This window comes from Trifolium pratense, linkage group LG6 (assembly GCF_020283565.1).
Source record: "Trifolium pratense cultivar HEN17-A07 linkage group LG6, ARS_RC_1.1, whole genome shotgun sequence".
Classification (NCBI taxonomy): Eukaryota; Viridiplantae; Streptophyta; class Magnoliopsida; order Fabales; family Fabaceae; genus Trifolium; species Trifolium pratense.
In genome coordinates this window covers 42,816,409-42,837,711 of record NC_060064.1, presented here as the reverse complement: position 1 = coordinate 42,837,711, position 21,303 = coordinate 42,816,409, and the positions used below count along the sequence as shown (strand labels likewise).

The 21,303-nt window shown below is 31.8% G+C and overlaps 1 protein-coding gene and 1 long non-coding RNA gene across 5 annotated transcripts; both read left to right on the top strand.

Annotated features, from left to right (window-relative positions):
- Positions 1-758: 758 nt before the first annotated feature.
- Positions 759-8,424, top strand: LOC123892308. The gene is made up of 7 exons (XM_045942102.1): positions 759-1,292; positions 1,427-1,497; positions 1,606-1,750; positions 1,853-1,964; positions 2,058-2,590; positions 2,645-2,834; positions 8,045-8,424. The coding sequence occupies exons 1-7, from the start codon at positions 759-761 to the stop codon at positions 8,422-8,424; spliced, it is 1,965 nt and encodes a 654-aa protein (XP_045798058.1).
- Positions 8,425-14,752: 6,328 nt separating this feature from the next.
- LOC123889767 lies at positions 14,753-17,273 on the top strand. 4 transcript variants are annotated; one of them, XR_006802638.1, is made up of 4 exons: positions 14,753-15,163; positions 15,372-15,488; positions 16,316-16,447; positions 16,892-17,248. It is a non-coding gene; the product is annotated as an uncharacterized LOC123889767 (long non-coding RNA). The 4 variants fall into 4 exon arrangements; XR_006802641.1 differs by having other exon boundaries at positions 16,332-16,447; positions 16,892-17,247; XR_006802640.1 differs by having other exon boundaries at positions 15,372-16,447; positions 16,892-17,273.
- Positions 17,274-21,303: the final 4,030 nt, after the last annotated feature.

The window sequence follows — 21,303 nt, the reverse complement described above, 5'->3', positions numbered from 1 at the left end:
TCAAATATGTCAATGGAACATGTGGCTATGGAATATTATACTCTCATGGTAATGATTCTACTTTAGTTGGCTATTGTAATGCAGACTGGGCAGGAAGTGCTGATGATAGAAAGAGCACTTCTGGTGCATGTTTCTTCTTGGGAAGCAATCTAGTATCTTGGTTTAGTAAGAAGCAAAACAGTGTGTCTCTATCCATAGCTGAGGCAGAATATATAGCAGCTGGTAGTAGTTGTTCACAATTATTATGGATGAGACAAATGTTGAAGGAGTACAGTGTTGAGCAAGATGTCATGACACTTTACTGTGATAATCTGAGTGCTATAAATATTTCTAAAAATCCTATTCAGCATAGTAGGACTAAACACATTGATATACGACGTCACTTTATAAGAGAGCTTGTGGAAGAAAAAATTGTGACACTTGAACACATTGCATCTGAAGAACAGTTGGCAGACATTTTTACAAAGGCCTTGGACGCAAATCAATTTGAAAAATTAAGGGGCAAATTAGGAATTTTCCTATTTGAAGATCAATAGCAGTTACTGCATGGAGAGCGTGCAGCAGTTGATTTCTCTCTCCCACTTTTTGTGCACGCTAACTTAGGGGAGTTATTATTTTCTTTTCATAACCAACTCATCATCACGCAAACCTCTCATCTTCCTCCTTCCCTCACGAAAACCAACTAAACTTCTTACTCTCTCAGAAATCGCTCAACTTCCATTCCTATCAAACACAAATTCTACTTCATTACAATCACTATGTCAAACGCTACAAAATCCACTCCAATCAAGGACGAAGCTACTCGATCTCAGTCTACAATGGGTATGGATTCCCTTGTCGTCAACGTCATTCCTATTTCAAGTATACCACCTATAAGTCCTACGAAGAAGGTGAAGAAAACTTCGAAGAAGGAGAAGACACCACAAGTAGGCCTCAACTCTTCATCTCCCTCTGCTTCGATTAAGAAAACGAAGAAGAAAAGCAAGAAATCAAAAACTGGATTGAGGAGGAGTTTTACAATGTCTGAACTCCATGTTGATCCACTTCCATCGAGTGGTGTTGCTACTCCTATCATTAATCCTGCAGAAGAAAATGTCGACGCATCTGGTAAGAATCCTCTTAATCTAGGCCTTGATGTTTCCAATTCTGTTGAAACCCTAGATGTAGAGAACCCTGCTGTGTCTGAAAATTTGGGGAAAAGTGTTCCAAACCCCCTATTGCTGTTGATGCTACTATTGGTGCTTCCACTAAGACCAATGATGATTGTGCTGCTGAGTCTCTCAAGAAAACAGGTCCTGAGACTCATGTTGCGTCAAGTGTTGTGACACCTGACGCTGAGCCAAATGTTGTGCCAGATGTTACCACATCTTTGGCACCAGAAAACCTTGTGGACTATTCTGAGTCTGATGAAAGTCCCAAACCTAAGTCTGCTGCTGATAAGGATGTCAATGAAAACCCTGATGTTGTAATTGTAAATGAAACAACTGTTAGTGATAAGTCTGCTCCAACAAATTCTGAGGCTAGTGTGGCTAGGAGGACTAGAAGCTGGGCTGGTAAAGGTGTAGAAACTGCTAACACACCTGTCCAAACACCCAAACCAACTAGGGCTGCAAAAGGTACTGGTAAAAAGCCCCTATATGGACCTCCAAAGCCTGTGAGTAAGGTGGTTCCTAGAACTGAGGAGAAGGGAAAAGCTAAGAAAAGGAAAGCTCCACCAACTAGTGACTCTGAGTTTGAGACAGAGACAGATGTTGCTGCATCTGGCAGCACATCCAGGAAGAGTATAGGAAGAAAGAAAGTTCCTCAATCTGTTCCCTATGCTCCTTTGGATAATGTGTCATTCCATCTGGAGAATGGGTCTGCTAGATGGAAGTTTGTGTATCACAGGAGGTTGGCTCTAGAAAGGAATCTGAAAGAAGATATCCTTCAATGCCAAAGTGTTGTTGAAGCTATTGAATATGCAGGTTTGATGAAGACGATCTGTGGTTTGGACAAGTGCTGTGACAGGCTTGTCAAAGAATTTTTGATTAATGTGGCTGCAAATTGTAATGATCCAGCAAGTCCTGAATATAGGGCAAATCCTGAATATAGGCAAGTTTTTGTTCGTGGGAAGTGTGTCAAATTCTCACCAACTGTGATTAATCAATATCTGCAAAGACATACTGAAGAGGTGGCTGATCTGAAGGTTACAGACAATGAGGTCTGCAAGGTTATCACAGGTGGCAGGGTGAAGGTCTGGCCTACTAAGGCTAAGTTGGCTGCAACCTCTCTCTCTCCCTTATATGCCATTTTAAATAGGGTTGCTGCACACAATTGGGTGCCTACAACCCACTCAGGTGATGTGGCCAGAGGTTTAGGCAAATTCATTTATTCTGTGGGTACTAAGGCAAAATTTGATTATGGGTCTTATTTCTTTCATGAAACATTAAGCCATGCTATGACCTATGCTGTTGAAAAGCCAGTAGCCTTTCCCACTTTGCTGTGTAATGTCATCCTTGAGCAGCATCCAGATATTCTGAGGAGCACTGATGTTCCTTGTACAAGAAAGGGAGGGCTGACCATTGAGCAAAGGCTGCTTGAAGGGACAAATGTTGCAGCAGGTGTTGGCTCATCTGTCCAGGCTGGGATACTCTCTAGGAAGCAGATGATTGCTGACTTGACTGAGGCTAGCAGAGCACTTGAGGCCAGAAAATTGAAGATAGATCGTGTGATTGAGGCCCTCAAGGCTTATGAAGCTGTTGATATTGCTGAGGGTGAGCCTGATAGACAAGAAGGTATTGAAACTAGTGGCTCTGAGGATGGTACTGAGGATATGATGGAGGACTCTGATGAAAGTTCTTCTATCTGATTTCTGATGTTTTTCTTATGTTTTTCTGATGTACTTTTGGTATTTCTCTTTTGTTGCTTCTGGATTTCTAGCACATGTGTGTGCATTATGGTCTGTAATATGTGCACTCTGATATTTCTCTTGTCTGCTACTCTATGGTGTTTGTCAAAATTATGGCTAAAAAGGGGGAGTGGTGTGTGTGTGTGACAAGTGTGTGGACAGATATTCTTACATCTGGTGACTGTTTCTACGCTAATGATCTATGCTCGTATTGAGGGGGAGTGTGAGTAATATGCATGTGTTGAGGGGGAGTGGTGTGTGTGTGTGACAAGTGTGTGGATGGATGTTCTTGCATCTGGTGACTGTTTCTGCGCTAATGATCTATGCTCGTATTGAGGGGGAGTGTGAGTAATATGCATGTGTTGAAGGGGAGTAGTGAATATTCTTTCTCTATCTAATGATAAGTATGCATGAATTCAGGGGGGGTGTGAGTGATAGTATCTCTTGATCGCCTGAATATGTTTGATGACAAGTGTTGTGCCAAGTGTTATGGCACCTGACTAATGAGTCCACTATCCACTATGACTGAGAATTTATTTTTCTCAGATGTTTATGGGAATTTATTTTTCCATGATGTTCTTATGATGAATGGATGCGCTTTAACTATTAGGAGTTTATTTCTCCTATTTTTTTGCATCTACTATGGGAGTTTATTCCTCCCTTGTGTTGTTCCATGAGGCTAGTTGTTTTTATTCCGCTGTTGCATTGCCTCTGATGCTACTTAACTCTTTTGGAAGTAGTTTTATTATGTGTTACTTTCTTTCCTAGTTGTGTGATCATGTTGACTCGAAGGAAAGGTAATACTGTATCTCTCTATATACTGGTCTAATATTGTTTAGCCAAAATTTGCCAAAGGGGGAGATTGTTGGGTTTTTGTATGTTGGCTACATTTTGCAAAAACATCCATTAGCCAAGTGTTGAGTCATATGTGCCTACACCAAGTGTTGTGACAAATGTGGGTACACTTTGGAACAACACCTGTCTGTCTGACTGTGCGCGCCAGCTAGCGGTTTTTATTTTTTACTCAATCTTTTGAAGATTTGATTGAAGAATTGTTTCAAGGTTTCTTACAGAGGAAGACGCACGTGTTTAATGTGTTTCAGGAGGCAGCCGAACCCTAGTTATATTTTCTAAAGGAATTATATTTTTGGAAAATATATGTTTGTGTTTCAAAAATAGAACTATTATTTTCAAAAATATATCAGTTGCTGCTGCAATTCTAGAAGCCCTAATTTTGTCTTGAAGCCCAAGCCGTTCTACTACTATAAATACGAAGGCAAGCTTCAAGCATCTAAAATCGTGTTCTTACAAAGCGTGTGTTTTAGGGATTTTAGAGTGTTAATTGTGAGCCTTTCTTGTATCTCATTGATGCAAGCTTAGGACCTGTGTTTATTGAGTTGTAAGTGTTAACTTCTCCTAAGCTTTGAAGTACGGAGATTGTTCTAGTGTGTTGTGTGATTTGCTTGCAAGCTTTTAAGCAAGAGTGAATCCTGGTTTCTTAGGAGTGTGTCTCCACCGTTTGTAATCGTTGAAGTTGATAACAACGCTGAGTGTGTTGTTAAGGTGGGAATTGGGACGGGGTCTCATATCTAGGAATTCCTAGGTAGAAGTGTCATTGGGTAGTGATTAAGTGAGAAGTTGTAAACGGGTGAGTTTAGCTTCGAAGTAATACTGCTGATAGTGGACTTCATTCCTGGATTGGTATCCCCCAGAGTAGACTGTTAGGCTGAACTGGATTAATAACTCTTGTGTGTTATTTACTTTATTGTCTTTATCGTTTTATGTTTTGTGCTCTGTTTATAGACAAGTGTTGGTGCACCTTTAGCAACATCTGTCTAATACAGACAAGTGTTGATACACCTTGATCAACACCTGTCCACTGTATGCCAGAAATTTCATATATCATGACTTTGATTTACATATTTAATATATATAATAAGACATTTCTTTATTATATTTGTTTTAAACTAATAAAGTCCATTGAATAGTTAGTCTATTTAATGGAACATTAAGTATAACTTAATAGTGAGACACCATTAAACATAAAGACACTATTCTTAGGGTATCCATAGTCAAACTTTAATGTGAATTGGGATAATATTGAAGCGCAGGGATTGTTATGTATTGAGACTTATGACCAAATCTCACGGGTCATGAATATGGAGATATTAAGTCTATACATATGTATAAATATTAAGAGTAATATTTATACTGGATAGACCCACCATGAGAATACTACATAATATTTATGAAAAGTGTCGTAAGATATTCTCATAGTGATAATGGTGTATACCACCCAATGTTTTTAAAACCGGACCGGCCGGTTCGCCCGTGAACTGGGCACCTCAGCGGTCCGGATGACTAGCCAGAACTGCTAGTCAGTGGACCGGTAAAAAACTGGTGTGAACCGGTATGAACCGGCAAAACCGGGAACCCGGAAAAACCGGCCGGTTTTTAACTCAGTTTAAAAAAAACTAATTTTTTTTTAAAAAATCCATCGTCTTTGTCCTTTCAAAGAAAAAACCTGGTTTCATTTTCTATTTTCCACTAAAATTCCTATCTTTATTGTTTTTTTCTTTTCTCGGATTTATTGATTTGAAATTTTTAATTCCTTTTTCACTCTCTCATAAGATCCAAGAATCCCAAAAGTGTTTGATGGAAGTGATAGAAGAAATGAAATTGACAGATGTTTTTGAATAAAATTGAAAGCAGTTTTTGATAGAAGTGAAGATGAAAAAAGCATTTATTTGTGTTGTTTTTTTAATTCATGTTAATGGTTAGAGAGAGAAGAGGGAGAGAAAGAAGAAGAGATGAATTTGAGAAGAGATAGATAGTTGGGGTTGTTTTCACTGTGTTTTCATTATTTTGGCATATGTATGTGAGTTTGCAACTTTCTTTTATATCTAGGGTTAGTGTAATGGGCTTGGGCCATGTCTTCTTGAAATATGAGTTAGTGAAATAGACATTTGTACTTTTATTTTTATTACTATTGAAATTTGGGTTTGATGTTGAAATATATATTTTATATTTTATTATATATTTATTTATTTATTTATTATCCGGTTCAAACGGTTCTAAAACAGTCGAACCGATTGAACCAATTGAATCATGAACCAGAGGCCACAATGGTTCGACATCCGGTCCGGTTTTTAAAACATTGATACCACCCTTTGACCTGAACCAACTGTGATCTCTAGATGTAGAGTCAAGTACTTTATTGCTATTCAAACGTTCTCTGTAAAAGGATAATTATAAAGTTGGTTAATAGGTACTTCACGAATCATGCTGAGAGACATGAGTGACCTAGATGAGATTTACCCCTCCTATATAATGGGAGTAATATCTATAGGCCTCTTGATGGAATATGATTGATAAAATGTGTGGCCACGCCGAACTAAGTCAATATGAGATATTGAGCTTATTCGTTGCTCAGTATATCCTGGGATCAAGAAATAAGATATTGAACCATACAAGGGTGACACAATCTATGCCTTATGTTCAATATAGATATAAAGGGCAAAAGGTAATTATACACAAGTTCGTTATCACAGAAATGTTTCGTCAGATCACATGACATTCTCGTCACTTGGGTGACAATGGCGTATTGCTAGGTGCTAACCGTTGTTTATAATATTAAATACACATGATTCAATATTATTACCAATGTTACGAGAACCTACAGTGTCACACACATAGAACAAATATATGACAGAGAAATAGATAAGTTAATTTTATTTATAAGATAAATAAATAAGATTTATTTACGAGATAGATAAATAAATAAGACTTATTTATAAAATAAATAAATAAGATTTGTTTATAAAATAATAAATGAGATTTATTATTAATTAGATAACTACTAAATAGATAATAACAGAATAATTATAAAAGATAATTATGCACGTTTTAAGTGAGATGAAAATTAGGATAAGGACGAACAAGTATGACTTGTTGATAACATAATGTGTAGAGGAAAACCTAATCGAATTTAGAATTCAGAATCCTAATTTTCTAAACCCTAACTCTCTCTCTAAAACCTTCGGTTAAGTTTCGGCTAGCACTGAGATTGAAGGAGCTGTTCGTGTGGACTGAGTAGAGGCATCGCTAGGTTGCTTTGCTCGTGATCAGAAATTGTTTTTGCTTCAAAGGTTCTGCGCTTTAAGAGGTAAATACATAAAAACTTGTGTTATTTGATTTGTGATTAATGATTTAATCAAGATCCGTTCATCGGAATTATTCCGCTAAGAGGATTAAAATTTTGAAAAACCCCCTCTTAAATCCCAACAAAATATTGGTTGAGAGAGAATGTATGAGTATATAAAAATTAGTTAGTGTTGAAGTAAAAATCAAATTTTTAATATTGAAAGGGAAGTTATAACCAAAAAAAGAAAAGGACAAAAAGTATCGTGTCGCCCTCAATGAGAGGCTACATAAAAATTAAGAAGAGTAAATTTAAGAGACAAAATGGGACCAAGATTCAGTATAGTCACTAGTTAGTGACTGCATGTAGTCAGGAAGCTGTTAGCCGTCTGATTTTGATCACGTCCATATTTTAACATCAAAATTTTATATAAAAATATTCTTAAATTGTCAACCGTATGATCAAAATCCGACGGCTCTGATCATATATGCAGATCGACTACATCAAATCAAATTCCAAGAAAAAGACATTGTGTAAAAGATTTGGTTGAAGAGTGAGAAGACCTACACAAAATAAATTAGGAAGTAGAAAATGGTGTAATGAAAAGTTGTAAAGTGAAAAGATCGAACTTGTGATAAATATATAAATGTATGTTAGTGAGTTAAACAGTATCCCGCGAAACTTGTTAAGTATATATACTAAAAATAGAAATAAAAAATAACTTATTTTAGTAACCGAGATCAATTTAAGGGGTTGAATTCTCCCGATAAATGTTTTTCCATATGCTTTCCTTGTGGGGCCTTGAATCCCCAATGTAATACATATAGAGCCACCATTGTGTGTGATTAAATTGAATGTTCAAAGGTTTATGACCAACAAGTATTTTTCTTAGTGAATATAAGTTCTACCCTTCAACCCTCTTCTTCTCTCACCACCAACACACATCGAACAAGAGAGTTAATTTGTCAAACAAATGAAGAACAAAACCATCCATTGTTTGGTATTACCATTTCCAGCACTTGGTCACACTAATCCAATGCTACAATTCTCCAATCTCTTACAACACCAAGAAAGAGTGAAAGCAACACTTGTCACACCCTTTTCCAACTACAACAACATAACCAAATCCAAATTGCCACCTTCCATTACAATTGAAACAATTTCTGATGGTTTTGACAAAGATGGAGCTATAGAAGAAAATGGTTTTAAATTCTATATGTATAAATTTTGGCAAGTTGGTCCACAATCTCTTGTTGATCTTATTAACAACTTTGCTAAATCAAACAACCATGTTGATTGTCTTATTTATGATTCATTCATGCCTTGGTGTTTAGATGTTGCAAAGAGATGTGGAATTGTTTGTGCATCTTTTCTAACTCAAAATCTTGCTATATGAATAATATATACTATCATGTTCATGTGGGAAAGTTAAGACCTCCTCATGCTGACCAAGAAATTTCTCTTCCAGCACTGCCTCTACTACAACATAAGGACATGCCTTCTTTCTACTTTACCTATGATAAAGAACCGGGTTTTCTTGATTTATTAGTGGGCCAATTCTCTAATATTGACAAAGCTGATTGGATCCTTTGCGATTCTTACTTTGAGCTGGAGAAAGAGGTATGATGGAAAATTTCTCAACGCAACCACCTACTTTCTCCCCCACTCCCCAAAAAATTCGGAAAACGTTTTCCGAATTTTTTATAGTGTAAATTTTACACTAAAAAACAGTTCGGAACGTATTTTCCGAATTTTTTTAGGTGCGCTAGGAAGTGGGGGAGAAATGTTGAGGTGCGTTGAGAAATTTTCGGTATGATGTTGATACAAATGCACAAGCAATATTTCTTTGGTTTGATTTTTCGTATTTTTTTTGGTTTCAAAAAGCTTAACTTTGCCTATTTTCAAATAAAATTTTAGCATGGAATTAAATTTTCCAACTCCCTTAATATGTTTGGGTGACTAAATTTTTGAGGCAATTGTAGAGGGTAATTCATATATTATTTTAATGAAATAAATTCTACTGTTTAATTTGTTGATAAATTTTGAGAATTTTAAAATGATGAGATTTTATTAAGTAATTGTTAAAGTTAAAAATATTATTTTATTCAAAGAAAAATATTTTAAAATAAAAGAAATTCAATTAAAACATTTGAATTGTCTAAAATTTTAAATTCCTAAAAAAAATTAATTATTTCTAGATTCAAATATTCAATTTTCAAACCATTCATATAAAAGCACATTAATTGTTTAACAATTGACTCACTTATTGGATCTTGATCGACCGGCAATTTTTTGTTTATAGTCATTAATCACCATGTTTCGCCCTTGTAATCTTAAATTGCGAGTTCAAATCTACTATATAAGAAAAGAAGATACTAATAAAATTCCCAATTTGCCCCTTATTCATTTTTTGACACATAATCAATTCAGTGTTAATTTTTGTCTTTATCAAAAAAAGTTAGTAGAAAAATGCTAAAAAAAAATTTCAGTAGGATTCGAACCTTTAACCTTTTAGTTACACTTCTTATTACATTTACCACTAAGCCATATGAATTAATTTGTTATATTTTTGGAATCAACATATAATCAATATGAGTTAAATGGCCAATTATAACCACAAAACTTCACTTTATTTGTTACTTCTTTCACGCTTTTTTTCTTTTTATCTAAAAATTCAATTTTTTGTATGTAACCCAAATTTAAATACCTCACTTTATACAAATTCAATTTTTTAGTAAATAAAAATCAATTATTAACTGGGCATCGATATATCCTATACATATTTATTAAATGGGCATCGACCATCTTGCCACGTTTTTGTTAATATAGGTAGATTACACTTTTTTTTTTCTTTTTACCTACAAATCCAATTTTTTGTATGTAACCCAAATTAAATTACATCACTTTATTTTTATTTATTTTTTAATCTAAATTACCTCTTCTCCCACATTTTTTTTCTTCTTTTTATCTACAAATCCATTTTTTTAATTACGTAAAAAAATAAAATATTAATGTTATATTTGTCTACACATATTTTTTTTAATCTTACTTAAAACAAAAATAGTTGTCCTTTTATTTTATGTTTCCGTTTTTTTATTTTTTGAAAAGTTTTATATGGAAAGTTTTCATCAATAAGCCAGCAATACTAATTACTTAAAAAGAATAAAATATTAATGTTATATTTGTCCGTTTATTTTATATTTGTCTACACATATATTTTTGATTTTTTTTTTTTTAATATCAACTTCATTTATGGACTTCAAGCCAATATTCAATTAAGTTAATTTTTAATTCAACTAAATAGATTTAAGAACAAAACTTATAAACAGTTCCATAGAAACTATTTTTTTTGTACAACCATAGAAATGGTTTTTACCGTGACCAATTGAAACATGACACATGGATTAATTTATTCCATATCACTAATTTCAATTTTAATAAAATTCACGCTGTCAATTCGAATTTCGTCGAGCAAGTGGAAGAGAAGAGTAAAGCGATGGAGATCACCACTACTCTTTCCTTCAATTCATCTGTTCCTTTTTCAGCTTCCCAACTTATGGCTTAACAATGGGAGGACTCAAACGATTTTTTAACTTTGTTGGCCTTTCATCAAAGCCTCTCCATGGTTGGGGGTTATTGGCATGTTTATACTGTTGTTATTGTTGATTTCACTTTCAATGATACAATCAATGTTGATAACAACTGTGAAAATTAAAAACCCAGTTTCACTTTTAGATTTTTAGATAATTGTGAACTGACGGAGTTTAATAAATTATTAATGACGAATAAATTAATTCAGGTGTCGCATTTTAATTGGTGAACAATATCAACAGTACCTATGGAACTGTTTCTAAGTTTTGTCCTATATTTAATTAATTTAATATGAGAATATGGTGGGAGAAAAATGGAACCATTTCTAAGTTTTGTCATATATTTAATTAATTTAATATCAGAATATGGTGGGAGAAAATTTGAAAAACTTCCAAAAAAATATTGAGACTAAAACAATAAGAATTCTTAGTCATCTCAAGGGGATTGGTCTCTGCAGGGTTGTGCGGATGATACTTTTAGTTTAAAAAAAAAATTAAATACAAAGTTAAAAAATAAATGACATTTTTTTAGAAGTTTTTTTTGGAAGATATTTTGTTGTTGATATAAGGACAAATTAATTTTTTGAGAAATAAATTACCTTTTATTTTACCGGAACAAAAAATTCACTTGTCATCAATATATTGGTCATTCTTTTGAAATAGATTGACCAATACATTATGCATAATTTATATTTAGTCTCACGGAACTTGTGTTTTACTAATATAAGTGAAAAACTTCCGAAAAAATGTTGAGACTAAAACAATAAGAATTCTTAGTCATCTCGAGGGGATTGGTCTCTGCAGAGTTGTGCGGATGATACTTTTAGTTTAAAAAAAAAAGAATTAAATACAAAGTTAAAAAATAAATGACATTTTTTTAGAAGTTTTGTTTTGGAAGAATTTTTGTTGTTGATATAAGGACAAATTAATTTTTTGAGAAATAAATTACCTTTTATTTTACCGGAACAAAAAATTCACTTGTCATCAATACATTGGTCATTCTTTTGAAATAGATTGACCAATACATTATGCAGAATTTATATTTAGTCTCACGGAACTTGTGTTTTACTAATATAAGTGAAAAACTTCCGAAAAAATGTTGAGACTAAAACAATAAGAATTCTTAGTCATCTCGAGGGGATTGGTCTCTGCAGAGTTGTGCGGATGATACTTTTAGTTTAAAAAAAAAAAGAATTAAATACAAAGTTAAAAAATAAATGACATTTTTTTAGAAGTTTTGTTTTGGAAGAATTTTTGTTGTTGATATAAGGACAAATTAATTTTTTGAGAAATAAATTACCTTTTATTTTACCGGAACAAAAAATTCACTTGTCATCAATACATTGGTCATTCTTTTGAAATAGATTGACCAATACATTATGCAGAATTTATATTTAGTCTCACGGAACTTGTGTTTTACTAATATATTATGTTGTCTATTTTTTTAAATAATTTACAGGTTATATTCATTTTAATATGGGAACATAATTTTTTTGGTTATATCTACGGGCCTTATATTTTTACTCATATGTTAATAAAATTGTATATATTTTTATTAATTTTACGAGTTATACTCATATATTAATACGAGGACATCATCTTTTGTGTGAATTCTGAGGGACCTATATTTTTCTTCTTATTAATAAGGTTTCCCGTTCTTTAATAATTTATGTAGCACGTATATTTATACTCATATATTAATACCAAAACCTTTTTTGTTTTTAATTTCTACAAGATTTATATTTTTAATAATAATTTAATAAAAAAATTAATTTTTTATAATTTTACGGGTTATAATAGATCATATATTAATACAGGGACCTAATTATTTTGTTGATTTTTACAAGACCTATGTTTTTTATTAATATATTAATAAGGTTGTCAATTCTTTCATAATTTCTACATGACATATATTTATACTCATATATTAACACAATGATATAATCTTTTGTTTGATTTTTGCAGGGCTATATGCTTTTACTCTTATTAATAAAGTTTCCAATTTTTTACTATTTTTTGTGAGATCTATTTTATACTCATATGTTAATACAATGACCTAATGTTTTGTGTAATGTTTGTGGGACCTATGTTTTTTACTCATATTAATAAGCTTGCATGTTCTTTTATAATATATGCTGAACCTATATTTATACTCATATATTAACATGGAAACTTATTTTTTATGTTGTCTATTATTTTTTTACAATTTTACGGGTTATACTCATATTTAATATTTAATACGGTGACCTAATTATTTTGATGATTTTTGTGAGACCTATATTTTCACTAACATATTAATAAGGTTGCCTATTTTCTAATAATTTTTACGGGACTATATTTATACTCATATATTGAATACACAGACATAAGTTTTTGGTTATTTTTACAAGACGATGTTTTTACTAATATATTAATAAGGTAGCCTATTTTTTCATGATTTCTCCATTATCTATATTTATATATTTTTTTTGAACAAAATTCATATTATACTAATACGGATATCTGAGGTTTTTTTGTGATGGTTTTACCATTGTTCTTTTTCTATTTTTTTTTACCAAATATTATATCCTTTCTTATTTATTTTTTTATCTTTTGAATTACTTTCCGGTAAATTATTATTTCATGTTAGCAAGTGAGGAGCGGCAACGCCGCAACTCCCGTGCGGACGCATGGGTGTCCAGCTAGTTTCTTCAAAAACAATTGTAAAATGATTATTAGAGTCGCTTGAATTAATAAAAAAATAAATTTCACTTCTCTGCTTTTTTGTTCAAAAATTCACTTTATTTCATTGTTTTAGAATTTAGACAATCTTTAATGATGGGTAACGATTTTTTTAAGCATTGTTACCAGCTTATAGGTGGAGCAAAACAATACAATTAAGTACTTAATAAGTATTGTATCTTAAATAAGCATTGATACTAGAGCTGCCAAAACGGACGGCTCGCCTCGATTCGGGTCGGGCTGCGGGCTTTATTGGGCCGGACTAAAAACCCGGATAAAAAAGGGTCGGGCCTGATTTTTTTATTTAATTTTTTTTACTTTTAGTGTTCAAACTCAATATTAAAAATAACTATAAAAACTAATACGCTTTGTTGTGCATACCAAAATTGAACATTCAAATTAACTAATATGTTAATATTACTCTTTTATTATACATATACTATATAGGATAAAAAAATCTCGTGCGCCCCATTTTTACTCATCCGCTACCTGTAACGCCCAGACCCATTATTGCCTTTTCAACACAATGCTAATAATATAAGCAAATTATATTAAGCATGCATTATCTCAGAAAACTAACTCCGGAATCGGATTTCACACGAAAAATTGAGCAAAATAGGTTCTGGATGCATAAACCATCAAAAGTCAACAAAAGTCAACGCAGAATGGCTGCAAGGCTGGAATCTCCGCATGATGCGCAAATGTGCGCCCTATTTTTACTCATCCACTACTTAAGAGTTTCTCGCGCGCCCTATTGTTACTTATCCGCTACTTAAGAGTTTCTTACGCGCCATATTTTTACTCATCCACTACCTACGAGTTTCTCGCGTGCTCTATTTTTACTCATCTTCTACTTAAGTAGTAAAAATGAGAAATTTAAGGAAAAAACACCGTCCGCTTCTTAAGTAGCGGATGATATTTGAGACACTATTAGAGCGGCAAAAGAAACTCTTATAATACAAACTTAGTTCAAATCATCCAAAACAAGTTACTTATAGTATTTATTTTGAAAAAAAAAATTATAATTTATTCGAGCTTGCAGGCCGCCTGTGGCCCATTCGAGCTAGCCCATATTTTAAACGGATTTTATCAAGCCGGACTAAACACCCTAAAACAATTCGAACTTGACGGACCGGCTCATTCGGACTAGCCCATTTTGACAACTCTAATTGATACCTATATATTCACTACAAGAAAATATCAGATTAGCTACCAAAACCTTGCTACAAATATCTTTTCAAGTTAACTTGTAGTTGCTTAGCCACAAATTTTCCTTCATCCATTCATTCCTTCTGGAATGACTAAAAATTAAAAAAGGTATTTTTTTGGCCAAATAAAAAAAAAACATTTCCTCAAAATAAATAATAAAATACATATTTTCATTCATTTAATTTTCTTTTCCCCAAATCTCTCTCTCTCTCTCTCTCTCTCTCTCTCTAACCGTTTTCGATTCCACCACCATTGCGCTCGCTCTCCATTGTCACCGCCGTCGATCACTCTCGGTTGTCACCGCCGTCGATCACTCTCGGTTGTCACCGCCGTCGCCGATTACTCTCGGTTGTCACCGCCGTCGATCACTCTCGGTTGTCACCGCCGTCGCCGATTACTCTCCGTTGTCACCGCCGTCGCCGATTACTCTCCGTTGTCACCGCCGTCATCAGTCATCTCACCACCGTTGTGAATCGTGCACCACCGTTGTGGCTCATCTCACCGGATCTCAAAGTGTTCTCGATCTAATCTCGCTTTCGATCTACACTGTATCATCGTCAAGCTCTCAAATCTCACATTGACGTTCTCATTCTTCCTTTCTCCATAGCTTTCCTGGTATTGACATTTTGTTTTTGTAGTGCATTTCTCGTACTTTTGATTCACAATTGGATAAATTTGCCCAATCCTGAACCCTAATTTCAGATTATCATTTTTAACTTGATACTTTTCTTTGATTTTTTGGTACTTTCTTAGCTTGAACTCTTTTAATTTTCGGATTTCTATTTCCAATTTGCTTAATATCGTGCTTTTTTATTCGATTCAGGTTTGGGAAATTGTCAGTATTACTGTATTTTGGTCTTGGTTGTTGATCATTGTTAGTAGAATCATACGACGGAGATATGGCAGAGGCAACTTATGTTGAAGAGATAACCTAGCTAAGGTTGCAACTATAAAATAAACTTTTGCTTTTATTTTCATTTAATTTTTTAATTGTGCTCTAATAGTTATGTAGTTTTTCTAATTGTGCAATAAATTATTTTCTAGCATTTGAAATAACTTGTAACATGACATGGTATTGAAGCTTGCACTTCAGCTAGTGTCATCTATCATATCTAATCTATCTATCTATATCTATCTATATATTCATATTCATTGTAAAGCAAACTTTTTTTTGCTGATGTGTCATCTCTACAAAACTCTTTTTGCTTATGTGTCATCTCCACAAAACTCAAAATTTTTCTAAATATTATGTACATTCCTTTTGTTTCCTTCACATACTAATTAATTGAATCATTCACCTACTAATTAATAATAAATAATTAATAACGGAGCATTATTATTATAAATAAAAATTGTTATGAAAGGTGAAAGATCACCCCTTTTAATGTTATTTTAATTTATTTTTTTAACTTATTTTTCTTAACCTTTCAATCCCTTACTTTTATGGCCTAAGTCATATGATAAGTTGTAAATTTTTTGAAACGGTGCACTCTTTTAATATTAGCAACCATTTACTATTTTCCTACCAAAAGATCTTCTTAGCCTTTCAATTCCCACAAAAAAATTAAAATGTGGCATTAATTGACTATATATATGTGCCTTATGAACAATTCCTCGGTAGATATGACTGTGTGAACTTTCAATTTGAGAGATGTGTGTATTGTAGAAGGAGAATAATAATCAAAGGTTTGTATTTTCATTTTGTGTCCTTTTTTCTTCTTGATAATCAACGTATGATGTTACTCTTTTAATTTAAGCACATACCAGTTCATGTTTCGTGTAGCTTTCTGAGGCGTGCAAATGGAGTGATCGATTGCTATCGCAACACATAAAGTGTAACATTTAACCTGGAAGTGGAATGTGCACGTTTTAATACAAGTTATACCATCGGGAACTTTAGTAAGTTGTCATAAAATTTAAAAGGTTTAACTATACATTTGGTCCCTTACGTTTATTTTAGGTTTCAATTTGGTCCCTTACGTTTAAAAAGTATCAATTTGGTCCCTTACGTTTATTTTAGGTTTCAAGTTAGTCCTTTCCGTTAATTTTGTCACATGTGGCAGTCAATTTGCATATGTGGACTGACACGTGGCACTTGGACACGCTGACACGTGTACTGTTCAAACGGTGTTAGTGACAAAACTAACGGAAAGGACTAACTTGAAACCTAAAATAAACGTAAGGGACCAAATTGATACTTTTTAAACGTAAGGGACCAAATTGAAACCTAAAATAAACGTAAGGGACTAAATGTGTAGTTAAGCCAATTTAAAAATATAGTTGTACAATTGTAGAATTTGATATATTGTTGTGGTATTAATTTCATTCCAAACTTTTTTTCAGACTTCTTTGGATTGAGCTAGATAGAAGACATGAATATGTATGATGACAACATAAAATGGTAATAATTGTTTGCTATGTAGAGGGGTAGCAATTCTATGTATGAGGTGGATAGTGTCAACTTTTATGATGTAGCTCTCTTGATTTGTAGAAAAAATCTTCTCAATCTCTCTTATATAGTCTGGTAATTGTTTACTATATGTAGAGGGGAAACAATTGTATCTGTGTTTTGTATGATGTGAGCTTTTATGTTGTAACTCTTTTGGTTTGTAGAAAACCTTCTCACTTTCTCTTTTGGTTTTGTATGATGTGAACTTTTATGTTGTAATCTCTAATATTGATGTAATTAAGCTTAAGTTACAAAAAAATCCACCCTTTCTCATTTTATTAGTCGTTATATATGCTAAAAGCAATCTCATAAATCATAGTGCTTCATCTCATAACAAATAAAATTATAGTGTTTACTAACGAGCACTATAAAAAAAATTATGAAAGGTGAAAGATAACCCTTTTAATGTTGTTTTTTGTGTACTTATTTTGAGTGTCAAACTTTTATGTACAATCACTCCTCATACATATATGGGCATCTGAAATTTATATTTTGAGCTTGGAAGAGTTATTAGGTTTGTTGTAGAAGAATAATAATTTTCTAAAATTTTGTGATCTCATTGTATCTTTTTTTTCTTCTTTTTCATATTCAACGAGTGAGACATTGTTGCAATGCATGTTGTATATACAACTCCTATGTTTCCTTAACATATTGTACTTTACAAAACTTCATGTTTCCTTATACATATTGTATATATACTCCTATATATACATGTTTCCTTCACATTGTAACTCTTCATTAACTTTTATATTTCCATTTATCATTATACCAATTCATGCACCTTATCGATCTATTGATTTATTGAGTGTGAAGCTACTATAATGAAGTAGAGTAATGAAGTAGAAAATGTGAATCAATGTTAAAGTTTTATATGGACTTATGATTGCAACCTTTCAAAAATCTCTAACCCTTGATATTTTTATCGAGGTGCTTGAACACCCTATAACAATCTTTTAGTTAAAAAAGATTGACACAACTAATCTTTTAATTTTTGAGTAAAGGTGTGTTTGATTTTCTTTTTATTTGTGCTGGATATACCTAATAAATTTTCCTTTAATTAGTTTTTTTTTTTAATTTTGCGTAACAATATTCCTTATTTTGGGTAACAATATTCCTTTTTGTTTATCATTTTTTTGTAGTATTAGCTATTTTCGTTGTAGTATTAACTCTTTTTGTTATTATTAAAATAATTATTATCTTTTAAAAATCACATCTCTAAATAGTATAATTTTTTTTATTCAAAATTAAAATATGAATTTTATAAGTCTATTATTTGTCAATATTTTAAGTCAGACTATTTTTAAAATTTAAAAAATTGAATATCATATTATTTTATTCAATAAACAAATTATAAAATAAAAATTTTAATTTTTAATGTAAAGACAACCACATTTTTATATAATAGCTAACCTTTAAACAAAATCATCTTATTTCCACATCATGCAAATGCAATTGTAAAAAGAGGATTTTTATTTATTATAATGATGATAGGAAAAAACGAAGTAGAAATGAAAGAGACGATGTTTAACAATAACAAATGGTTGTTACCAATTAATTGAGGGAAAAGGAAGAGTTAGTGATGATTACTTATTAGTATAATTGAAAGGATAACTCTGCCCTTACGTATTCTTTCTATTAAGTTGACATCATTAGCCATATTTATTCATTGTGTGTTTTCAATTTTTATTTTATCAAATTCATAAAGAAAAAAGAAAAAGATATTCTGAATCAATGATTATAAATGCTAGAGGTTCAAGATAAATTTATTTATCTGAAGAATATTAGATCATGTATGATTTCTTTTCTCTTTTAAAAAATATATTCTTTTATTAAAAATGTTCTTTTGAAGTCTAGCTCTAATATAAAATTTGACAAAGTTGATTTCAAAGCTCTTTAAATATCTATTTTTTGTTTTGTCAAATAAAAACACTATATATTTACCTAAAAATAGTAATTGAGTTTATAAAGGTCAAAGACAAGTGTCTATATTTTTTATATACTAATAAAATAATACGAGAAACATAGAGAGGATATAAGTCGATGTCGATCCTTAAAAATATATTAGTAGACTATACTATAGTACGTCTTTATGATCAGTGTTTTTTTACATGCTTAGTGAATTCAAGATGTGAACCGTAAGTTGCCAAAATAATGTCAAACCGATAAAATTAAAATGAATAAGATATTCATAGTGATGAGAATAAAAATATATACGATAAGATATTCATTTTTAGTGCATTTTTTTAAAGTCTCATTTCGAATGCTTAGCGATCTCATAATCTCATCACTTTGTTTGATCAACAATACGACAAATTTATTCAAGCAGAATGACAATAAAATGTTTTGATAGTATTTTGACTTTGTATGGAGATTAAATCTTTCATTTTAATAGTGTTTTGACTTTAATTTGAAATATAATTAGATGATTAAAAATATATTTAATAACCCTATAAAATACTACTTACATTGCATAAGCATGACAAAGTTGTTTCGGAAACTCTTTGAATATTTAGTCTAATATAAAAAGTCTCTTTAAAGTATAAAAAAATTTAATACTTAAGATAAAGATAGAGAGATACAGAGAAAAATAATCCACTATATTTTCATAAAAACAAAAAATATATTAAAATAAAAATTACACTAATTTGAAGATATATAAATCAAACCCAGAAAAAATAAGATTAATAAAACAAATTTTTAATATAATAAACTAATCCACTGCACTTCTATTAATTCTATATACGTACACCTGAACGACACATTGTCTGTATTTAAATCAATTTTTATCTATCTATCTATATTATAGATTCACTTGAATGGAGAAAAAAAAATAAAAAATATTTTAAAAGTCACTTTTATAATCAAAGAATAATTCAACACATCTAAAAAAATTATTATTTTTAATACAATTTATTATAAAACACGATTTTTTTTTAAAACATTCTAATCAAACCCGTGCAACGCACGGGTTGAACACCTAGTAAACATACTATTAGAATATGTGTCTATGTTGAGTTGTATTGGTTTAGTTTCGATTATGTGAAGCATGCCATAGTTCACATTGCATAATTTTTTTTTTGAATTTTGATCTTTTGAGGGTGAAATATTTGTTTTACTTCTAAGTGGATGCTTTGTTTTAAAATGTCTAAGCAGGTTTCTTGGAAGACATATTCAATATAGTTTCATTACATTTTTATTATATTACACCATTGTAACTATTTTGAAGCATCATAATGCATAATCTTCTTATCCGAATTCTCATAAGCTTTCTGTCTTCTTCCAATTTATTCAGTTTGTATATATTTAGTGTAGTTTTAAAATGTTATCTTTGACATAGTTGTTAATAGTTTTTAATTTGAGAAAATAAGAATTATCTTGTTAGATGCTTTTGTTGTGTTATTTTTAGAGAGGTGGGAATTGTGGCATCACCTAATAATTCCTTGCATATGACTTATCCTGACAGCTATGTCTCTATTCAAAGCTATTGGCCCTGCTGTTGCTGGTACAATGTGAGTCTGAATCTAAGCTATGATCCACATGCATTTTCATTACAGTTATAATTATATATTAAAACTATTGGCCCTGCTGTTACTGAATTTGTTCACCAGAATTTATTAGGTCTTGTAAATATTGAATTCAGATTATTGAATTTGTTCACCAAATTTACTTTACTGTATGAAATAGAATTAGATGATACTTATTTGATTGATTCTAATTATTCTTCGGATGATTCGCCTCGCAATTCTGATCACGGAGGAGATAATCGTTGGAGTTACAATTTTCCTAAGCTACTTCCACTATATAAGCTACTTCTGGAGAGGGTCTTTACGAGATTTTAGAAAGTGAGGCTTCTAATTTGTTGGCAGAATGGGGTTATTTTAGGCTGTTGCCTTTCTTGTGTTTTCTCTACATAAGGCTTGATATTCTATCCTGGAATTATTTTAATCTATGATTTCTCTGCATATGTTGATCTGTAATTTCTTCGAGGCTTCCTCACTCTGGGTGAAAATGCTATTTTCACAATAACCCCAGAATTGACTTATGGAGAGTCTGGGTCTCCTCCCACTATTCCACCAAACGCAACTCTTCAGTTTGATGTGAAGTTGCTGTCTTGGATTAGTGTGAAGCAAGGATGGTGGGATATTGTCTTGGTTCACAACTTAATCTATTATCCTCTTTGAGATAGAGTTTCACTTATATGGTAGTAACATAACATTGATCATTAACATCTCAAACTTTATGTGCTTTAATCCTTTTTGGAGTTAAGTATGAAGCTCGTCTTGAAGATGGGACGATTATTTCAAAA